This window comes from Mchenga conophoros, linkage group LG20 (genome assembly GCF_057382185.1).
Source record: "Mchenga conophoros isolate Kocher_MC1m ecotype Shallow Benthic linkage group LG20, M_conophoros_male_GT1.1, whole genome shotgun sequence".
Classification (NCBI taxonomy): Eukaryota; Metazoa; Chordata; class Actinopteri; order Cichliformes; family Cichlidae; genus Mchenga; species Mchenga conophoros.
In genome coordinates this window covers 31553368-31573120 of record NC_140545.1, presented here as the reverse complement: position 1 = coordinate 31573120, position 19753 = coordinate 31553368, and the positions used below count along the sequence as shown (strand labels likewise).

General features: G+C 39.9%; 1 protein-coding gene across 1 annotated transcript; it reads right to left on the bottom strand.

Moving 5' to 3' along the window:
- Positions 1–13349: 13349 nt before the first annotated feature.
- fam43b (family with sequence similarity 43 member B) lies at positions 13350–15625 on the bottom strand. Its single transcript, XM_085260678.1, has one exon. It carries the CDS (start codon positions 15484–15486, stop codon positions 14479–14481), a length of 1008 nt encoding a protein of 335 aa, XP_085116804.1. The 5' UTR covers positions 15487–15625; the 3' UTR covers positions 13350–14478.
- Between the last annotated feature and the right edge of the window lie 4128 nt (positions 15626–19753).

Genomic DNA, 19753 nt, shown 5'->3' with positions numbered 1-19753 from the left:
GAGTTCAAAACTGCCCAGAGGCTTAGCCTTATTTCACTTCTAAGTCATGACAGCAGCACTGTGGCCCTCGGCTTGGCAATACTGGCCTAAATATCCATAATAGCTATTAGATGGACTGGCTATTGGATTGAATTTTGCACACTGAGAATCATCAATCCAGCTGAATTACTGTGACCTCCTCACTTTTTGTGCCACCATCAATCAAATGTTGTAGCCTGTGAAAAATCTGAGCATGTGGAAAGATTTGTACAAAGGGTGAAGCTAACAGGCAGCATGAAGGGGCTTCCTCCAAAGAGTGCCTGGGCTCATCCTTGGACTTAGTGTGAGTAGCTCAGTCATCAGGAGAGGCTTGGAGTACAGTTGCTACTACTCCACATCAAAAGGACTCTGTTGAGGTAGGCGTCTGACTTTTGCTATATAATGCACAAATACAAAATACATCCTGAGGGCTGCAACCAACCCACAGACCTCTCCAGCCCACTGCATCCTAAAAGAAAAACAAAGCAACCCCCAAAAAAATCAATACGAGCCAGCATTATGCTTAAAAAATCTTCAGGCAATGAGTCTCTAGTTCTGTTTCAGTGCAATGTGTTTCATCTTTGACCTTTATTGCACATGTCGGACTGTTATGAAGACAGACTGTTATGGATTTCTTTGAATGATAGCGGTAATTTAAAGATTTCGATTCAGTTATCAATTTTTCTGATATTTTGGAGGGGTTTTTGGTGGCTAGGTAGAATGTTTTGATTACTCCCTTAATCAAGCCACTTTGTCCAAGCTATGGAAGAAGCTGTAAAAGGGAAATCACCGTCATATCTCCATTTATTCCAGAGGTGGCATCAGTGAGACTGATGGTAATGTTGATAGCCTGATTTATGCCTTGCACCTCCATATGGATTTTATTTTTAAAAAATTTAAATGTCTCTTTTCATGCCAAATGTTTCAGACATCTAAGCTATGGATTTGGCTCAACAAATACTAAAGATGCATGGGGGGGGGGGAGTCATTGCATATCATGTCTGACCCTATCTGGCTTTTGCATGCATTACCTAACTTTCAGAGGGTCATCATATTTTGATTTTACTAGAAAAATAAAAAAGACAAGCACTCTGATGTCGACTGTACATGTCAACAACAACAACGAGTCAAAAATTGTAGTCATGCCTCTCTTTTTAATAATAAAATGTTATTATGTATTATAATCCAGTTAAGGCAGTACTTGCAGAGCACAACATAATCAAATGATGTTTGCTTCATTGTTAGCTTAACAATTAGACCTCATTAGATCAAGGCCACCTTTTCATGCAGTTGATTAAAATGAGTTTAAAAAGGGAAAAACAGCCTAAACTGACCACTTAAAAATATAATTAAATATTTTTAAGATTTCATCAATTACATCCAGCAACTGAAGTGCTCTAATTATTTAAGGGATACTTTTACATCTTTCTACTGAGAGTGTTACTAATTTATGCATTCCATTTAATATATTCAGATAAAATGCATGAATAAACTTCACGTTACACCTGTACTCACAAATCCATGCATTTGTTTTCTCTAGTTGTGTGTAGTGTTTGTGGGGGTTTTTCTTTAATGAGATAAATGAATAAAAATCAGTCATCAGGTACTGATGCTGAAATTTGATCATCAGTGTAGTGATGCCGAAAATAAATCTGTACCCCTGGAGTGTCCTCTCTAATAGGCTGCAGAGGTCCAGCCTGTTTGTTTTTGTGCATCCTTGTTTATTCAGGTACTGTGGCCATGGCTGGCTTATATCCATAAACTGGCTCCTGTGTCATGTGCCAACCCACTCACATGCCGGCCAAATCCACACACTCCACTGCCCCTTTTATCTACCTGCCACTCTCTGTAGATCATCAAATAGACAAAAAAAAAGCCTTATCTCATCCTCAAACACTGTCTACTTAAATGAAATGCCCTCAGCCTTCTATGTGTATTTGTTTGTCTTGGCCCAGTTTCTTTCATGACTGCTTGTGTGTGTTCGATTGTGTGTGTGTGTGCATATGTGCCTAAGTGATTGCTCTCTCGTGCCTTGTTTCTCCATTCCCTAGGTAATAGAAAACTGAGAAACAAATGGATGTTGGACTGATTGCCTCTTCACCGTCCACCAAAATGCTTAAGGGGTAAATAGGGATGTTTTCTTCCTTCTGATAGAGCCTTGTTTCTTTCTGTTTCATAAAACTTTCTCCACTGTGCTTCTGCTGGGTCATTACATTAGTCATGCCTTTCACTGAGACATCAAAGAGCTAAAAATGCTGCATCAGACTGAACTCGGAGAGCCACAGGTATAATGACAAGTACACCTCCGCTGTTCCTGCAAATAGCGGTGAGTTTGATGATAATTGCAGTGCATTACTTTCCGGTTGCCCCCTAGTGTTTTCTAAGAGCTAAATATAAAATGCCTTTAGAAGACGAACAAATAACATGACTGGAATATTCTACCTCTGCAGAAAGTTCACATGATCTTTAAATCTTGGTCAATGTTAATAATCAGAGGTAGGAAACATAAAAGGAAAGACGTGAGAAATGCAGCAGACTCAATTTGATTGACGGTAAACTCTCCCTAACATGCTTCTTTAAGAAAAAGGTTTTCAAAAATGATTGATAAGCTATACTACCAGAAGCCAATTAAAGTAGACAGAAAAAAGGAAATCAGCTATAAAAATGTTTGCCCAATGTTAGATTCCAGGTCATATTACATAGTGTTACCCTTGTTTGTTACCAATGCAGTCAGGAGATGCAGTGTAGCATGGCGTAAATGTGCTGGAAGTAAAATAAAACAATACCAAGACCCAAAGTAGAAGTGTAATAGTATACAATGAGCATTTTCTTCTTTCCATTCTATTAAATTGTATTTATACATGTTCTTTGTTTAGTTACACCTTCCTATTGCTGTTTTGGAGAGCTGCCTTAATTCTTTTTTGCACAGATTCAACAAGGTGCTGGAAATGTGAGCCCATGTGTACTGTAACCTTATCTTTCTGTTCTCAGTGTCACATTTAGTGCTGTGTGACAGACAGGATGAAGGATCCAAATGCAGGACTCACGAACAACAAAGGAGTGAACTCAGGAAGCCAGCTTTAATGCTGTAACAAAATTCAGGTAATACAAACAGTTGAAAAGTAAAGAGAACCTAAAACACTAGAAACTAGGAAACTAACAACTTAGGAAACAAGGAAACTAGAAACTAGGCGCAGACAAGAAACAACAAGGGAAACTAGGAGCACAGAGAAACACACAGCAATGTGGGGTGACAACACAACAACAGACAGAGGAAAACACAGGGATTAAATACACAAGGGAGTAACGAGGGAATTAAAAAAACAGGGAGGAAGCAAAACTGAAAACACTGAGCATGGGATGCGAGACTGTCAGAGTAAAACAGGAAACAAGAAACATGCACAAAGACGTGGACTTGACACTGTGACATGGAGCCATGACAGACTAGGGAACCAGAAATACGGAGACAAGAGTAACTAACTGTGGAACACAGGGAAGGCACCGTGACAGAAAAATAAAGACCAGGGAGATTAAATATAACACAAGCAGAAAACAATAAAGAGAACCAAAACAATGAAAAACAACAAATCCAAGAATATAACTTAAACTACAATTACACCCAGTACCGTGACACTTAGCTAACAGGATTTGCACCCAGCGTGGTCTTCTGCTGCTGTAGCTCATCTTCTTAAATGTTGAAAATGTTTTGCATTTAGAGATTTATCTATATTTGAGCTTTCCATGAGCCCAAACAGTCTGGCATTTCTCCTCTAACCAACAACCTCCGAGTTACTTAAATTCTTTTTTCCCACTGATTCTGATGCTCAGTTTGAACTTCAACAGGTCATCTTGATTATATTTGCATTTAAAGGAAGCAGTTGAACGGGTGTACCTAATAAACTGTTAGTGAGTGTATATTGTAGTGTAGTGTTTAGTGATTGCATGGGGACAGCCACACAGTAGTGAGGTGTGTGGTAGGAGTGACAGATGGGGTCAAGATGGCGGTGGGATTACTTTAGCGATCGATTCTGAGCCCCTTTTTTGTTTGCAGTGGTGGTGATGGGATGGACAGGTTGACAGGTGAGGTCAGGCAGGTCTTAACAGACTATGATGTTTGCAGACGACAATCTGTAGTGAGAGTTGGAGTGGGTGGAAGAGTCCCTGGAGAGGTGGAGGTATGCACTAGAAAGAAAATAAATGACAGAGACATGTGAAAAGCTCCGCATGCATGGGTAGAGATTGTGAAGGTAAATGAGTTTAAGAACCTGAGTTCAAACATCAAAAGCAACAGACTATGCACAAGGCAGGTATAGAAGAAAGTGCTGACAGGGTGGAGTGGGTGGAGATGAGTGTCAGGGGTGATTTTTGGTGGGAGGACAGGAGCAAGAGTGAAAAAGAAGGTTTACAAGATGATGCTATGATGTATGTCTGGGAGGCACTGACAAAAAAGATGGGCAGGAGTCGAAATGGATATATCGGAGGGACAGCTCAGGTCGAGCGTTATGGAGACAAAGTTAGAGGCTTCGCTGAGATGGTTTGGGCATTTGGACAGGAGGGATAGTGGATATGCTGGACAAAGGGCCTTGCATATTAAGCTGCCAGGAAGAAGGAAAAGTGAAAGATTGAAGAGAAGGTTCATGGATGTAGTAACATGCAGAGGTTTGGTGTGACTGAAGAGGAATCTATAGGTTCAGATGGAGGTAGATGATCAAATGTGGCAACCCCTTATAGCTGGGAGCAACTGAAAGAAGGAGTGTATATTGAGTGCAGTGCATAACAGTCGTTTCAAGGCACTCTGGGTCGTAAAGATTAGAGAGCAAATCCAACAGTCCCACATGAGCAAGCCCTCAGTGATGGTAGGGAGGAACAACTTCCTTTTATCCTTTTGATTACAGATGACAGAAATTTTACAAAATACCCAGTTCTAAGTTTGTAAGCACTAAAACAAACTGGCAAACAGACGCCCTACTTGTGTGTCACACAGCTTTTTTGCCCTGCTTTACAGAGAGTACAAAGCACATGTCAGACATGCAAAGGGTGTGAATTCTGAGAGCAAAGCATTTTTATCACAGCTTATTCTTTTGAACCTCAAACTTTGAGCGAGGGCTAAATCAGTTTGAGAAACTGACGACTCTGAAGGCATGTGTAGTAAATTGTCAATCACAAGGCAGGCGCACCATAAAACATACTCTGTGTCTCCTCCTTTATGGCTATAAATGTGACTATAATATTCAAATGAAAAAAAGTAAGACTTGAAACTAGAGAATCAGATCATCGTGGAAATGTTTGCTGAAGTCACAAATAAGTAAGCAGAAGGGAGAATTTCTAATAGACTGCAACACAATCTAACGTATTTTTTGCAAATCCTCTGCTGGGCAGTAGAAATGCAGTTTAAGGCAATTCTAGACTGGCTCACTTTTCAAAGCAGGAAGCTTCACCTACCTTTTATGACTGGAGGGATCCATTTATTTGACTAAAATATTACACTGAATACCTCTAGCCCAGCACTGAAAACATATTCATCACTAAACTGCGTGCAACATTTAGTTTAATATGAGACTTCTGTTCTGTGCCTTTTAATGTTCAAGGATTAGATTGCTAGAAGCCTGTTTGTGTACTCAAACAAATTTTTAAAAATTTAATCTGTTTCTCATTAAAATGGGAGAAACCCCAGAATTAAGTTACGTATGGTACTGCGAAATATGTGAGTTATAACACCCAATTTAGAAATAAATTCAAACATGCCCATCAGTTCATCTGTCCATCTGTTTCTTTTTTCTGAGGTAATTTTCAAAGGCTTTTAGCCTGAATTCCCTGCTGCTAAATCACTCTAGTATTGATATTTTCACCTGTCTTGTGAAGTATATTAGTGGATTTCTCAGAACATTAAAATATTCCTTCAAATACCTTTTTTTATTTCACTCTTTCCAAAACTGTTTTTCTGTGATCGCCGCTGATGTCACGATGCAACTCAAACAGCATACATCACAGGCGTAATACAAGACTGACTCAGCATGTAACTCGATCTCACTATTGCAATCAGTGAAGCAGTAGACGCACAATCACAATGACTCCAAAGCAATTGCAGATCCTGCAAGGACGTAAGCAGCACGGCCTCAAATTGGGTGCCATAAAAGAACACTTTCGAAGCACAAACCTATGCTCCTGGGTTATTGATTTCATAATTAGTCCTTGTAATGGCTCTCCTGTGACGTCAGTGCACGAGTAATTTGTGCAGCCTTCCTGCATTCCTCCGACTGTGTGGTATAAAGACGTCAGGTGGTGTGTGACAGGGTTATTATTACATTCCCCAGTGTTGTTTCTCCTTAGTGTAACATTATTAAACATAATCTTAAAGGGGCAATTTTTCCAATATGGCAAATGTCATGTTAATTAGTTGGGAAGGCTGAGTTTCAATAAAGTAGTGCGGGCAGGAGCAGCAAAGCACACACATGGCCATGAATCTGGGAAAAATGAAAAAGAAAACACCCTTCTAGAGAAAAAGCATTTATAGTCCGTGATGTGCATTTGGCCACATTTCTTGAGACAAAATGTTTGTTTTTAGAATTGTTGAATATGAAATATGTTATATATGTGGTATAATGTGTTTTTTACAGGGCGCCCCAGGGTGGCTGTGGCTACAATGTAGCTTACCATCACCAGTGTGTGAATGTGTGTGTGAATGGGTGGATGACTGGATATGTAAAGCGCTTTGGGGTCCTTAGGGACTAGAAAAGCGCTATATAAATACAGGCCATTTACCATTTACCATTTATTTTACTTTCATTTTTATAATTACTTTTAGAGACTTGTATAATTTTTTGACTTTTTATGCATATTATATAGTCACACTTTTAAACCTCTTTTGACCTTGCAATGATATAGTTGTATCCAATTTTGTTGTCCATGTGAAATGACAAAGATGTTATTGTTGATTATATTTTTGAGGGAAAACTATAAAACTGTAGGTATTACATGGCCTAAACGAATCCGTGCACTCCTGAGTTAAATAGTTGTACAGGTCTCCTCACTGACACTCCAGGTTTTTTGTTTTTTTATGTTGTTTTCCCAGGAGACCGTTTATACTCAAGAACAACAGTTGTGGTGGTTTCAAGAGATTATTTGATAGTTTATTCTACCAAGTTCTGGTTCACTTTAGGATCTTGTGGGGCAGCTGTATCTTGCAATATTAAACACAAATCGTTGCAGTTATAAGAAAAATCCTGAATGTGCATCTTGCAGTGCATTTTTGTTGTTTGAGGGCTTCAGTGTGATACTGACAGTGATGCTGAGCGGCAAAACCCACCACATCTCATCTGAAACTTGCTAGATATGCAACTATTTTTCTCAGAAGGTGTTATAAGATTTGCACAGTAGGGGAAATGATGCTTGTTAGCTGTGATCATTTGAACTTGTAAACTCCCTGCAACTGCAGAATGACAGCAGCAGATAATAAGGCGCGGTCTCTGGAGCAGCATGGGTTGTTTAGTGAGCACCAACATTTTCATGATGATTTGCCTGATTTCAGGCAAAGAAACAACTGTAGAAATGAAAACAACAGCAAATGAGGAAGTGGTTTTTACTAATCGTTGCATGAATCTGTTATCACATATGTACTGAAAGAAGTGGAGATCAGTGGGACACAGTGTGTCCCAGTGACCACAAAAAAAAGTTTTCCCACTGGTTTTGGTATGTCTCTTAACCATTTTTGCAATGATTTTTAATCCACAGAGTTGCATATTTGTAAAACCTCCACAGTGCCTGTAAAATGAGTTTTATATTCAGGAAAATGCTAAAGCATTTGTGCAGTGGACTGGAAACCATGGGAGCAAACCCAGTAACTGGAAAACTTTTGGCTGGTGAGGCAGGCAATGCAGCTCTGTTTAATACATCCACGGGTCTCAGAGGGAAGCTCTGGCAAGCAAGCATACACTGCAGTTTAACTGCAAAAATAACACTTTTTTCAGGTCTTTTCTCTTATAGAACTGAAAAATGCTATTTGACTGAACTTCACTTGTCACTTATTGAGTTTTGTTTTTGAGTGTGGATAGGTGTCATTGTTGTTCTATCTACCTGGGCAAACAAACAACCACCACAGCTGAGGTCTTCACCAAGCAAAAAAGGTACCTGTGGATGTTTCCAGTCACACGTCTCAAGAGACAGTAATGAATCCAGCAAGAAAATATGTTTTGTGAAATGTTATTTTCAATGGTGTCTTTTAGTTTTGCCAGAGGAAATACTGCAGTCAGGTTTTTATTAATCAAAACAAATCACAAGGTGAAATACTTTGGGATCTTGGAGAGAGCCTTTTGCATGGAAAATATGATGTGATTTAAAGTTGTCTTCATGTTTCCTTTAATCAAGTTCATTTTAGTAAGATAGCTGCAACTAATGTATTGGAACAATGTGATGCAACATTTCTTCAAATGTCATAGCTGTGAGAAAGGTCAAAGGAAATCTGATGATATTAATAGCAGAGGTGGGACCAAGTCATTGTTTTGCAAGTCTCAAGTAAGTCTCAAGTCTTTATCCTCAAGTCTCAAGTCAAGTCTCAAGTAATGTCAGGCAAGTCAGAGTCGAGTCTCAAGTCACTGGTGTAAAAGTCCGAGTCAAGTCACAAGTCTGAAACTTTGAATTTCAAGTCCTTTCGAGTCTTTAAAAAAAAAAAAAAAACGAAAAAATAATGTTGCAGTTATATGCTAAATGTAAATATTAGACCATGTAATTTTTAAATCTGTGTTTTTCTCAACACATGACAAAATAGTGAACTTAGAAAATATACACAAATTGTGAAATTGCACCTCTTTAAAATGCAGCTCAATTAAACCTAGAATAATTTTCACCGACAGTTCTGAGATAAGCTGCATGTTATTTTTGGATGCGGTTGTAGGACCGGCTTTAAAATCGCATGACAAAAATATCATACATATGAAAAAAAAACTGCATCACCAACGTAGCCTGGACAACATTTGCTAGTTCGATGAAGTCAGCTATCTCGTTGTAGCATATTTATATGCATATTTATAATCATACGGTTCTTGGAGTGAGTGCATACACTCATGAAGTTTAGTAACTTCAGGTCACTGCAACAAGCCCAGGTACAGTTTACCGACGGATGGGTGCAGGACCTTGAAATGCACCGTGTAGAACGAAAGACCATCGTACGTATCATAAGTTTACCAGTCTCACAAATCGTCGTCATAAATACACATTCGTTAACCGTTTATTAATAGGACCTTTGAGCTCAACGGTAATTAATTAGCAGTGGAAATAATTTCTGGTACCCATCACAGAAATGTAGCAGTGACAATAATACTGTATGCTGTAATCGTACTGGGCAATTAGTGATACAAAAAACCTGTTTTATCCTGTGAATAAAAGTATACGTTTTTGTCAATGTACCATAATAACAGAAGCGAAACGCAATATTGTGTCAGGACAATTCACTATTTATGCACAATAAACACAATAAATAAAGGAGCATAGCGCGACCATTTCTGTTCAGCGCCAGACTTGCTTGTAACCTATATCAACAATTATGTTATGATAAAATACGTAATAACTACAACAGAAGACTGACCTTCGTGTAAATGCTTGGAGCAGACTAACCTGTGAGCTGGAGTGTTCTGGGACGTTATATGTGATCTTTGAATGGCTGCAATCCAGGCCATCTGTCGCATCTTTGTTACTTCGGAAACATGGCTCGAACAATTTCTCTTCAACGACGTAATCCGATAACAACCGATCTCTTTACCCGTCGGCTTCCCGTGGCTGTCATGCGACCGGCTATTGCAGTTAATAATACAACAGCTTCTTGACATTTTTGTGTTTCTTTTTATCGCTGTGTAACTGATTTTAATTGAAAGCCTGCGTGCGCTAGTACCGCTTGCCACGAGTTCCCAGAATCCTTTGCGGTTCTACCCGTGAATGACGTCACATTTTCAATCTCTATATAATATGCATGTTAAATTTTTATATTTGGGGTAAAATATCAAGTCTTTTCAAGTAAACCGGTTCAAGTCCAATTCAAGTCCCAAGTCATTGGTGTAAAAGTCCAAGTCAAGTCACAAGTCTTAGAACATTTTTTCAAGTCAAGTCTAAAGTCATAAAATTAATGACTCGAGTCTGACTCGAGTCCAAGTCATGTGACTCGAGTCCACACCTCTGATTAATAGATAACTGAGATTCAGATGGTACCTTTAAAGGTGCCTTTTTGTGAAACTTTAAGACTAACTTGGCACAATAAATTGGGTCAATGCCACCAAGCAATCTAGTGCAACCAAAGGGTCAAAATTGGAGGTGTGCACAGATCTATTTGTATTTTATATCAATTTTCACCACACAGGATTGAAAAGACTTTCAACGTTTTCACAAAGTTTGATTATTTGTCCCCAAATTGGCACATATCTGCACTACTTGTTAAGACTGGACCCCCAAATTAGTTTAATTTGCATTTTGTTGAAATACTATTATTTTTTCTACCACGGAGCAACATTAGGACTAGAAATACGTTTTTAAAATGCAGCCAACAGAGAAATGCTAAAACTCAAAACTTAGCTAATTCCTGCAGATCACTGTTTTCAAAAGTAGAATTATCATCATTAAAAGTATTTATAACTGGGCACAAAGAACCCCACAATAACAAGTGAACAGTACGAGAATGTTTTACAATTACGTTTCAATTTTCTTTTGGCTTAAGGTGTGTTTGCTTTGATTGCGAGGTGCCTTTACACGGGAAGCTGAAGCCCATACATGTCTATATGGGCTTAACCAGTGGAGGTGGGCAGAACAATTCAAATATCGATAGTATTAATGCTAATCCTGGTGTCTGATTGGATCGATACAGTGCGATAGTATCGATATTTTGTTGCTACCCTCTAAGTTCAGTGTGTAGCCCGCTGACTCGTTAAAGGAATCATTTATTTGGAAATGAAAAAAGATATACCTCAAAATGTACTATGAAAAAAGTCCAAACCTTTTTGTTTACTCTGTCTATTTCTGCTTGTTTTTTTTAACCTACAGTACATGCTGACCCTTTACAGACAGGCACAAGAGCAGTTTCAAAATACATGAAAAGCTGAATGGTGTCTTTTACTATGTTAACTAATTATTGTGGAAAGTAAAAATTACACCAATAAACTTCATAATTTGCAAAATCATGATTATTCATTTCATAAGTGATAACACAACAATCTCCACTGCATAAGCGGCCTTTATACGTTAACACTATCAGTATCAGTGTTGGCATTGGCAATACTGCCCCTTTTACTTGCTGTATTCACAGCACTGGTAGCCAGTCAGCTTAATGAACTGGACCACTCATCCATGTTTATGTTGCCTCTGGAGTGTGATGTGGTACAGCCCATCCAATAAACTTGTGCCTCAGTTGTGGTGTGTTACTAATTAGCAAGTAGGTGCTTCTATGTGTACGTTTCGTGGATGCTGCTTGCTAACTAAGCTTGCAAGTGTTATCTGATAACTCCACTCCACCCTTTTGTCAAACCACAGTCACCTTTGCCACCATAAATTGCTAACACTGAGACTACAAAATGCAGACTCCCAAAATGACTGGGTGACCTCATGCCAGCACCAGTCCATGGTTTTCTTGTCAGTGCTTACAGACAGGCTTTTAACACGATCAGAAAAAGTTGCCATAGTGACTGTGCCCTGCTGAACTGCTTGTCCCTCCTCACTGCTGCCTACAGCTATATTTCATAAAGTTTCATTATTGTTCATTTCTCCCAGTACTGGCCAACGTCTCGGTGATTCACAGTGTCCTTCCTTGGGCTTTGTGGACTGTTCTTCCTCTTTGTCATGCTCTTGGGGAAGCTGTGTGTGTGTGGTTATTTTTTGGGAGGTTTTTTTGCACATTACTCCCTGGAATAAAATGGACTGCTGCCTGCCGCCAGCTACTTTGGGACACAATATTTTATTCCTCTGTTCCTCCTCGTCGTGGTGGAGACATGCAGGCCTGTGGTACTGTCACACACCCTTGTGTTTGCCTCACAGACACTGCATGAGGATGAGAAAGACTAAGAACAGATGTGTGCAGGCGGAAGCAGCTATTTGGATCTCCTCAGACACCCTGCTGTAAAATGGCACAGCTTGGTTATATGTAATACTTGACAGGCCCAGGTCTGCTGGGTTTGATTAGATTTTATGTTTTTAAAGAGCATCTCCTGCGGCTGACGATGTGACAAAACATAACAAGCTCCGGATATGGGCTTGAGCCCTTGTTATTCTGGAAGACGAGTGTGATAAAGCTCAGCGTGCACCTTGCTGCTGCCATCTGCTCCCTCTCTTATGTTTGCCTGACAAGAGTTGTGTTTGCGTAAAAACACAGTGGTTCCTCTGCTTAACCACCCCATAGCAGAATGTCAGTGTGACTTTATTGCGTTGTGTTTTGTGTGTCTGAGTATTAAAATGCAGGGGAAAAAATCACATAAATGAAAGTATTCTGTAATCTCTCCTATGAATGGATTTGTTGCAAGGACAAATGAATCCTTTATCTTCCATCTCCTGACATGAGATCATCTTCTATTTCCGAGGTAGTTCATTTCAAGAAAAGAAAATTATTGATCTCAAATGTTCCAGCAATCCGTCTCAGTAATTCAACCCAACTCCAAATGGTTTTGCTTTCTCATGCAGCAATAAAGTCGAAGCCATTCCTCTTCAAAAGTAGAATCTCTAATGAGAAAAGTCAGCTCAAACGGCTTTTGATGTTTGATACCTGACATGAATTCATGAATTGTTTAACTGTTACTAGCTTTTCAACGTTAATATATTTATTATTTTTATGGTGATATAATCCAAACATGGTATAGTTACATATCATCCCAGTAAACCCGGTTAAACTCTCTTCCTTCATTAGAAATAGCTGATTTTGGCAGCAATATGCTTGATTAGTAAGTCAACTTCCTGGTCCCCGTTTTGGATCACTCGTTACTGTCGGAGCCTGACAGCCGTCCTGTCGAGGCAGGTGCTTTATGTTCCTTTTCTGAACAATTCAGCCCGCTGATTAATTGCTCCCCTTAGGGTTAAGTGATGCAGAGCCACTGCGAGGCTTGCAGAAATTTATCAAACCACATTAACATCTAATGAAACTGGCAGCTGAAAGTTGTCTTTTCTGTGGCAAAAACATTTATTTATCCTTCTATACAGTTTGAAAGCAGATTAATCGGATGTAAATAGGCTGTTCTCTTGTGTTTGACGTGATGGTAAGACATATTTTCACATCACAAACATGCACATGTACACTAGTGGAATGCTGAGCAGTTGCATTCATTTGAATAATCTCTTTGATACCATCTTGAAATACACTCCTCCTGAGATTCAAGAAGGAAACCCAAGCAAGGGTAATTTTTATTCATCATATTTGGAAAATAAATAGCTTCATCTCATAGTAATCACAATGCATCTTGGGACAGTAGCACAGATATTATCAACAGGAAATCAGCTACAGTCATATTTCAAACACTTGTGTTCAATAGTGAGGGTCATTTGCATTTTTGCAAGGGCTCATGGAAAAACTGCATTAGCAAAACTAAGACGGGCAGAGCAGTGGCAAACAGTTTGTTTTTACTTTAGCAAATCATAAATATATATTTTAAAAGATGCATTATAAGAATTAATCAATGCTGCATGAACAGTTATGTAATAGTCCCTGGTCACGCATTTATCACAGTGTTCATTTTAAAAGCCAAAGGATCAAAGATGTCATGAGAAAAAAGACAATAGCTCAGCACGAAAAAGGTTACTGCTGACTTGTCATGCATAAATGATAAGGACCTTAACAAATGGCAGCAATAAACATGTCGACTCAATGGCTTGCCTCCTAAATTATAGCCTTATTCATTAGTCGGCTGCTATCATTAGTAAAACCGTAATAAACTTCTTCGCTGGGAAAGGTCAGTCTGCGAGTCATTTTAATGAGGATTGTCATTTTAGAAAAGTTACACAAATTTACAAAGAACCTCCCTGAAAAATATCACAAGTCAGTCCAAAAAATGACCCTGTTTACAAACGAGGCTTGAAATATACTCACAAAAATAAGAGACAGAGGTCTACTAATTACATCCTGATCGGTGCTGCAATCAATATGTGACACAAATGTCAGCGATCTCAGCGTCTCTCAGCACTCCCGTGTTTTCTGAACCCAGTGTCCTCATTTGTCATTGTGCTGCTGTTAGTCTGTGCATCACCAGCCCTCCTGTGTAAACATGCAGTTTCCCAAACTGCTACAGTCAAGCCCGAATCCGAGGCATCCGGGCAGAGTAGGAATTACTCCCACAAACGATCGTCTGCCTCTTCTTGTCCACCCGGTAAGTTGGAGAAGTTTCTGGTAAACACTTTGCATTACATGGTTGGGGCAGGAGGGAGCCTGAGTGGGGTACCAGTGAAGGGCAGAGAGAGGAATGTGTCATTGTAGTGCAGAATTGCACTCTTTAAACTGTGTTACAGTCACACCAGAGAGGTTATAAAGGTAAATGTATTGTTGTTGCTGTCACTGACAAAGTTGATTTGGCACTGCTCCAGTCGAGCAATATCCCCAATGTCCAACTTTGATAATAACTGAGTCGGGTCTGTGTTTGTCGTTAAAACCTTCTGTTTGTCCTGCTGCTCCTTTACATCCTCCTCCGCTTCCTTCACCTCTTCCTTTCTATCTTTGCTCTCCTTCTCACATTCCTCCTCCTCTTCCTCTTCCTCTGTGATGGAGCAGAGACGGGTGGCAGTCCCGGGGTTGTCGGCAGGCGGTCTGTAGTGGCACTGCCCGTTCAGCAGCCTCCTCAGAGGCATCAGGGGCACTGCCTCCTCACCGAGCAGCTGCTGCTGGCAGTGCCGGAAATCACTCTGACGCTTCAGCCGCTTGAACTCGCTGAAGGCGGAGGTGGCATTCTGGTAGAGGCTGTGGGCGATTGCCTGGGCCTTCTCCGACTTACTAACCAGGACTGCGTGACACCGGAGCACCACCGCCATGTTCTTGACCTGGTGCCTATAAATCCAAGCCAGGATCTTGGGCCGGCACGGGTCAGCGGTGCAATAAGTGATCCTGTTCAGGGAGTAAAGATGGATGGGTTTCTTTTTCCCGGATTTGTCGGCACTCATCCGGATCCCTTGTGGTCCCACTGTTAACCTCATCTTGACACTCTGGTCCCCATAGTTGCTCCTCGCCCAGATTTTGGCCACCGCCTCCTGGGTGCAGCCATCTCCCTTTGCCGTAATGGTGACCACACTTCCCAAGTAGCGCACATTATAAACCGGCTCCTCTTTATTCAGTTCAACCTTTTGCCGTTTTGTGTGGAAGATGCTACCCACCCAGTCAAAGGGGCAGTCGGGTAGCAAGTCAGGACAGGAGCGCAGCAGAGAAGAGAGGATGGAGTGGTATGTCAGTCCAGTCCCCAGGCTCTTGGGTTTACTCTTCGCCTCATCCTCCACCAGAACAAACTTATTCCTTCTCCAGGGCAGCATGGCGTGGGCGAAGTTGGTGCGAGCGAGTGAGCGAGCCCCTCTGTTGCTACGTTTCCTCTTGTAAGCTCAGGCAAGAAGAGTATTAAAGCCGATGTGGGCGAGAGAGAAAGAGGAAAGCACAGAGAAGCTGCTTGGCGAAGCACAGAGAAGAGACTGAGAGCTGCGAGCCTCAGCCAGTCTGTTCCCAGTTCGCTCCTCCTTCCTCTCCTCCTCCTCCTCTTTCTCATCTGTTTTCTGCATCATGCAGCGCTGATCAGTGCAGGATCCTTAGCCCGGCACTCGGGCACTCTCAACCCCCTCCCTGCTTTATTGTTTTGTTTCCAAATGGCTCAGTCCCAAAGCACTATTTATCCATCCAGCTTTGCACTGAGCTATCACTCTATCTATGTTTCTTGTAAACATGAGAAAAACAAGTATTCCCTCTTAGGTAACTACTTATTAAATGAGTTGTAAAAGTCACTTGTTAAGTGTGATTTGTTTAAGCAGGATCAGCGGAATTATCTTATCCTATTAACAGCTTGAGGATGCAAGTGTTTTGGATCGATGTTGCAAGTGTTGCACAGTGAAGACCCCTTATTTCTGGAATGATTCTAACCCCTCTTTTAAGACTAGATAAATTTGTAAGGCCATTTAATCCTGTCAAAGGTTTGTTTACATCAGCAGTTCACTTCAGACATAAACTAGCAGAATTTTCCTTCCACAGCTGAGTCGCTCACTGTATATTATGCAAAGATATCTGAGATATAATAGTGAGGCTAATTAGGATTGGACTTAAAAATTCTGTTTGAGTGATATTACTGCATAATTAAAAACATTTTCAAAGACAGAGCAAGTTTCCAAAACTCCAAAACAGCTGATAAGCACTAAATTATGCTTTTGAAATACAGAATCCCATTATTTTTGTAACTGAAAATGTCTATATGTCATGCTTTAATGGATGCCTGCTTAATACATTTAGTAGTTCGTTCTTATTTCACAAATTATATCTACACACTTAGATTTTTTCTGTACTTTTAAGGATCAATAGAAACATTTTGTCAGCAGTGAGATAAGAGCAGTCCATATTCTGAATATAGCCTTTGTTTTATAGATGTTAAAAATGTTGAAAAGGGTCAACACTACCACTTTCAGACTCCAGGTCAGTGTTCACCTTTCATCCACTTTAGCAGAAAGACTCGATGGACGGTAACACCCACCGGACGGTTTGCTGGAAAAAAATTTTCAGCAGTGACTGAAAATCGGTGCAGACTTTCAAGGATTAACCCCATTAACCTGACCTTTTCTATCCCAGGACTAAATGTAACTTATTTTGTGGAATATCACAACCAGATGGATTGGCCATGATCCCTGATGATGAATCCAAATGACTCTGATAATCCCTGGAATTTCTTTTTACCATCATCCTCATCAAGTCACATTTCTACTTGTTGAAAATATTTGGGCCAGTATAACACCAAAAAAAAGATATTCTCACTGACCACAGCTGTTTAGTGCTAATTAAGAATTGGTAGCATGCTAAGTTACAAAAGTAACTATGTAAGTGTCAAAAATGAAATTTTGAACATGTTGGCATGGTGTAGGATGCAGCTAAAGCTCCATATATGACCACAGACTATTTATTAATAACTGTATATAAATAATTAATATATTGCATTGCAAGGACAAACTTCTTGGACAGGCTGTACTACAGTGCACACCATAATACATAATTCTATCAAACTATTCCAAAAGGCACAAATACCACAAAAGGTTAGAAAGGACTGTGCAGTGACTCAAATTAGCAGAGGTAATTTTAAAAATTGCAAAACAGGTAAGTTTTAAAATAAATCCCCCAAGAGCTGTCAAACTATTCAGGTATCAGGCTGTAAACCCGTTGATGTCATCACTGAATGGGGAATACAGGTGATTTAAGTAACTTTAAGTCTTAAAAAGAGAAAAAAAATAATCCGTGAGGAGAAGTCAGCTAAAAACAGGAAACTGACATCACAATTTGCATGGCTCACCAAAATTTTGACAATAAAAGATTGGAAAAATGTTGGTCTGATGAGTCTCAATTCCAGTTGCTGGTGTAGTCATAAATGGTGTCCATCCTGCCTTGCATCAACAGTCAGGTTGGTGATGGTGGTGCAGTGATGTGGGGGTACTTTCTTTGCACACCACGTCACAAAGCTCAAATCATCTACAACTGTTTTTTTTAACATCACAGTGAGTGTACTCAAGTGGCCTCCACAGTCACCGGGTCTCAATACAGTAGAGCATCTTTGTGATCTGGTGAAACAAGAGATTCGTCTTTGATGTACAGCAACAAATCTGCAGCAACTGTGTGATGCTGTCATGTAAATATAGCTCAAAATCTCTGAGAAATATTTCCAGCACTGTGAATCTGTGGCACAAAGGACTGAGGCAGTCCTGAAGGCAAAACCGGGGTCCAACCCAGTACTCTCAAGGTGTAAGTAATGAAGTGGCCAGTGAGTGTATTTCCATTGGTGAGAACAGCAAGTCTAGCTTTTGTTAAGAGGAGGTGAATAAGTGCTATTTGCTCCACCCATACAAATAAACCCTGAACAAAGGTTATTAATAATCTGAATGCAGCGTCAGTGAAGCAATGATAAGGTATAAAATGAAGAGAATCAACCTTTTGGTAGATGCATTTATTGTCCTTTATTATGTTGTCAAAAACATGTCTCTTATAAATGTAAATGTATTGTGTTCTGCACATTAGTAGTATGTAAACAACACTTCCAGGTTTCAGCTCTGTTCTGTGGACATGGCTAAGATGAAAATGCATGAACATCTGTCCGACATCACCACATTGTGTCCAGACATCTGTTTACTGGCTGGATGACTCTGCTTCAATGAATCAAAATAAGTATCATATGTGTCTGCCAGCAAGCTGTGCTGGGCAGAATGGACTGAGCTGTCACGTGTACATGGTGGATGAAGTTCTTAGCTTAGAAAATTGTTACTGTGGCAACACTGGGAAATAAATGTCCCTCTTTCCACCCGTCGTGTGTGCAGTGAATTAAAAAAAGCACGCGGGGAGAAACAGATTGAACAGCTTTAGAGGCGTTATAACAGGGATAGCTCAGTAGGTAAAGTGGTCGCCCCATGATCGGAAGGTCGGCGGTTCGAATCCACTTAACGGCTACCCTGAGGTACCCCTGAGCAAGGTACCGTCCCTACACACTGCTCCCCGGGCACCTGCTTAGTGGGCTGCCCACTGCTTCACTGAGTGAATGGGTCAAATGCAGAGAAAAACAAGTAATTTCCCCATGGGGATCAATAAAGTATCCATTATTATTATTATTATTAACACACATAAATCCCTCTTATTATAACTACAAGAGCAAAATTAAGTGCATCCAAGCTGTCTCTGAATGCTTACTGAAAGGGAAGACTTGGGATTGTTGAAACTGAGTTAATGGGCTTAGAAATGCTTGAGCAGTCACCACGTAGGAGACCACAGGGGGTCAAATGATTAAGAGATGTTGGACATTTAGTGAATGAAGACTGGATCTGATCCAGAATTAACTCCTTGAGTTACCAAAGACAGTCTGATTGAGAGGCCTTATCCAAGCATCTTTGGTCCCATAAATCACCTCTCAGATGCTGATGTACTAAACTGAAAAGATCCATCATGATTTTAAAGAAATGGATTTGTGTATTAAGTATTGACTTGCGTGAGTTATCATCCCATACAAGAATGCACTTAAGTGCAATTAGTGTAATACGTGTTTAGTCTCTTTATCATGTGGCATATGTTTCAGTCCTTCAGCTTTTAGTGAAACTGCAACAACTTTTCTCTTTTTTTCACCCATTGCTCTTATTTTGGTTAATGTATGAACTGCTCTCAGACAGAGTGTGGTGCATTTTTTAAATATCTGTCTGCATTCAAGTTTAATATTGGACTTTTAGACTTATATTCGACTTTTAGTTTTAGAACTGCTGAACTGTTTCCTGTGAACTTTTCATGCACTTTTATTTGCTCAGGCAAATAAAAGTAAAACATTTGCTAAAACATATGTGGCAATGTAACAAATAGTAGATGTGTCCAAAATAGATACAATATATAAAATAATACACTTAATATTATACTTACTGGATAATGCAAAGTAACTGTGTTATGACAAAAAATCAGTCTAACATGAGCCTTTAACCTTCATAGTGTCAGGGTGGAACAAAATGAACTGATCAGTTAATGCTAACCAGCATGGTTAACACGGTGCAAGTGCAAGGACTGCTAATTAGTTCAAACAGAATACAAACA

Coding starts and splice junctions, on each gene's coding strand:
- fam43b (XM_085260678.1), bottom strand. CDS start 15,486: ATGCTGCCCTGGAGAAGGAATAAGTTTGTTCTGGTGGAGGATGAGGCG.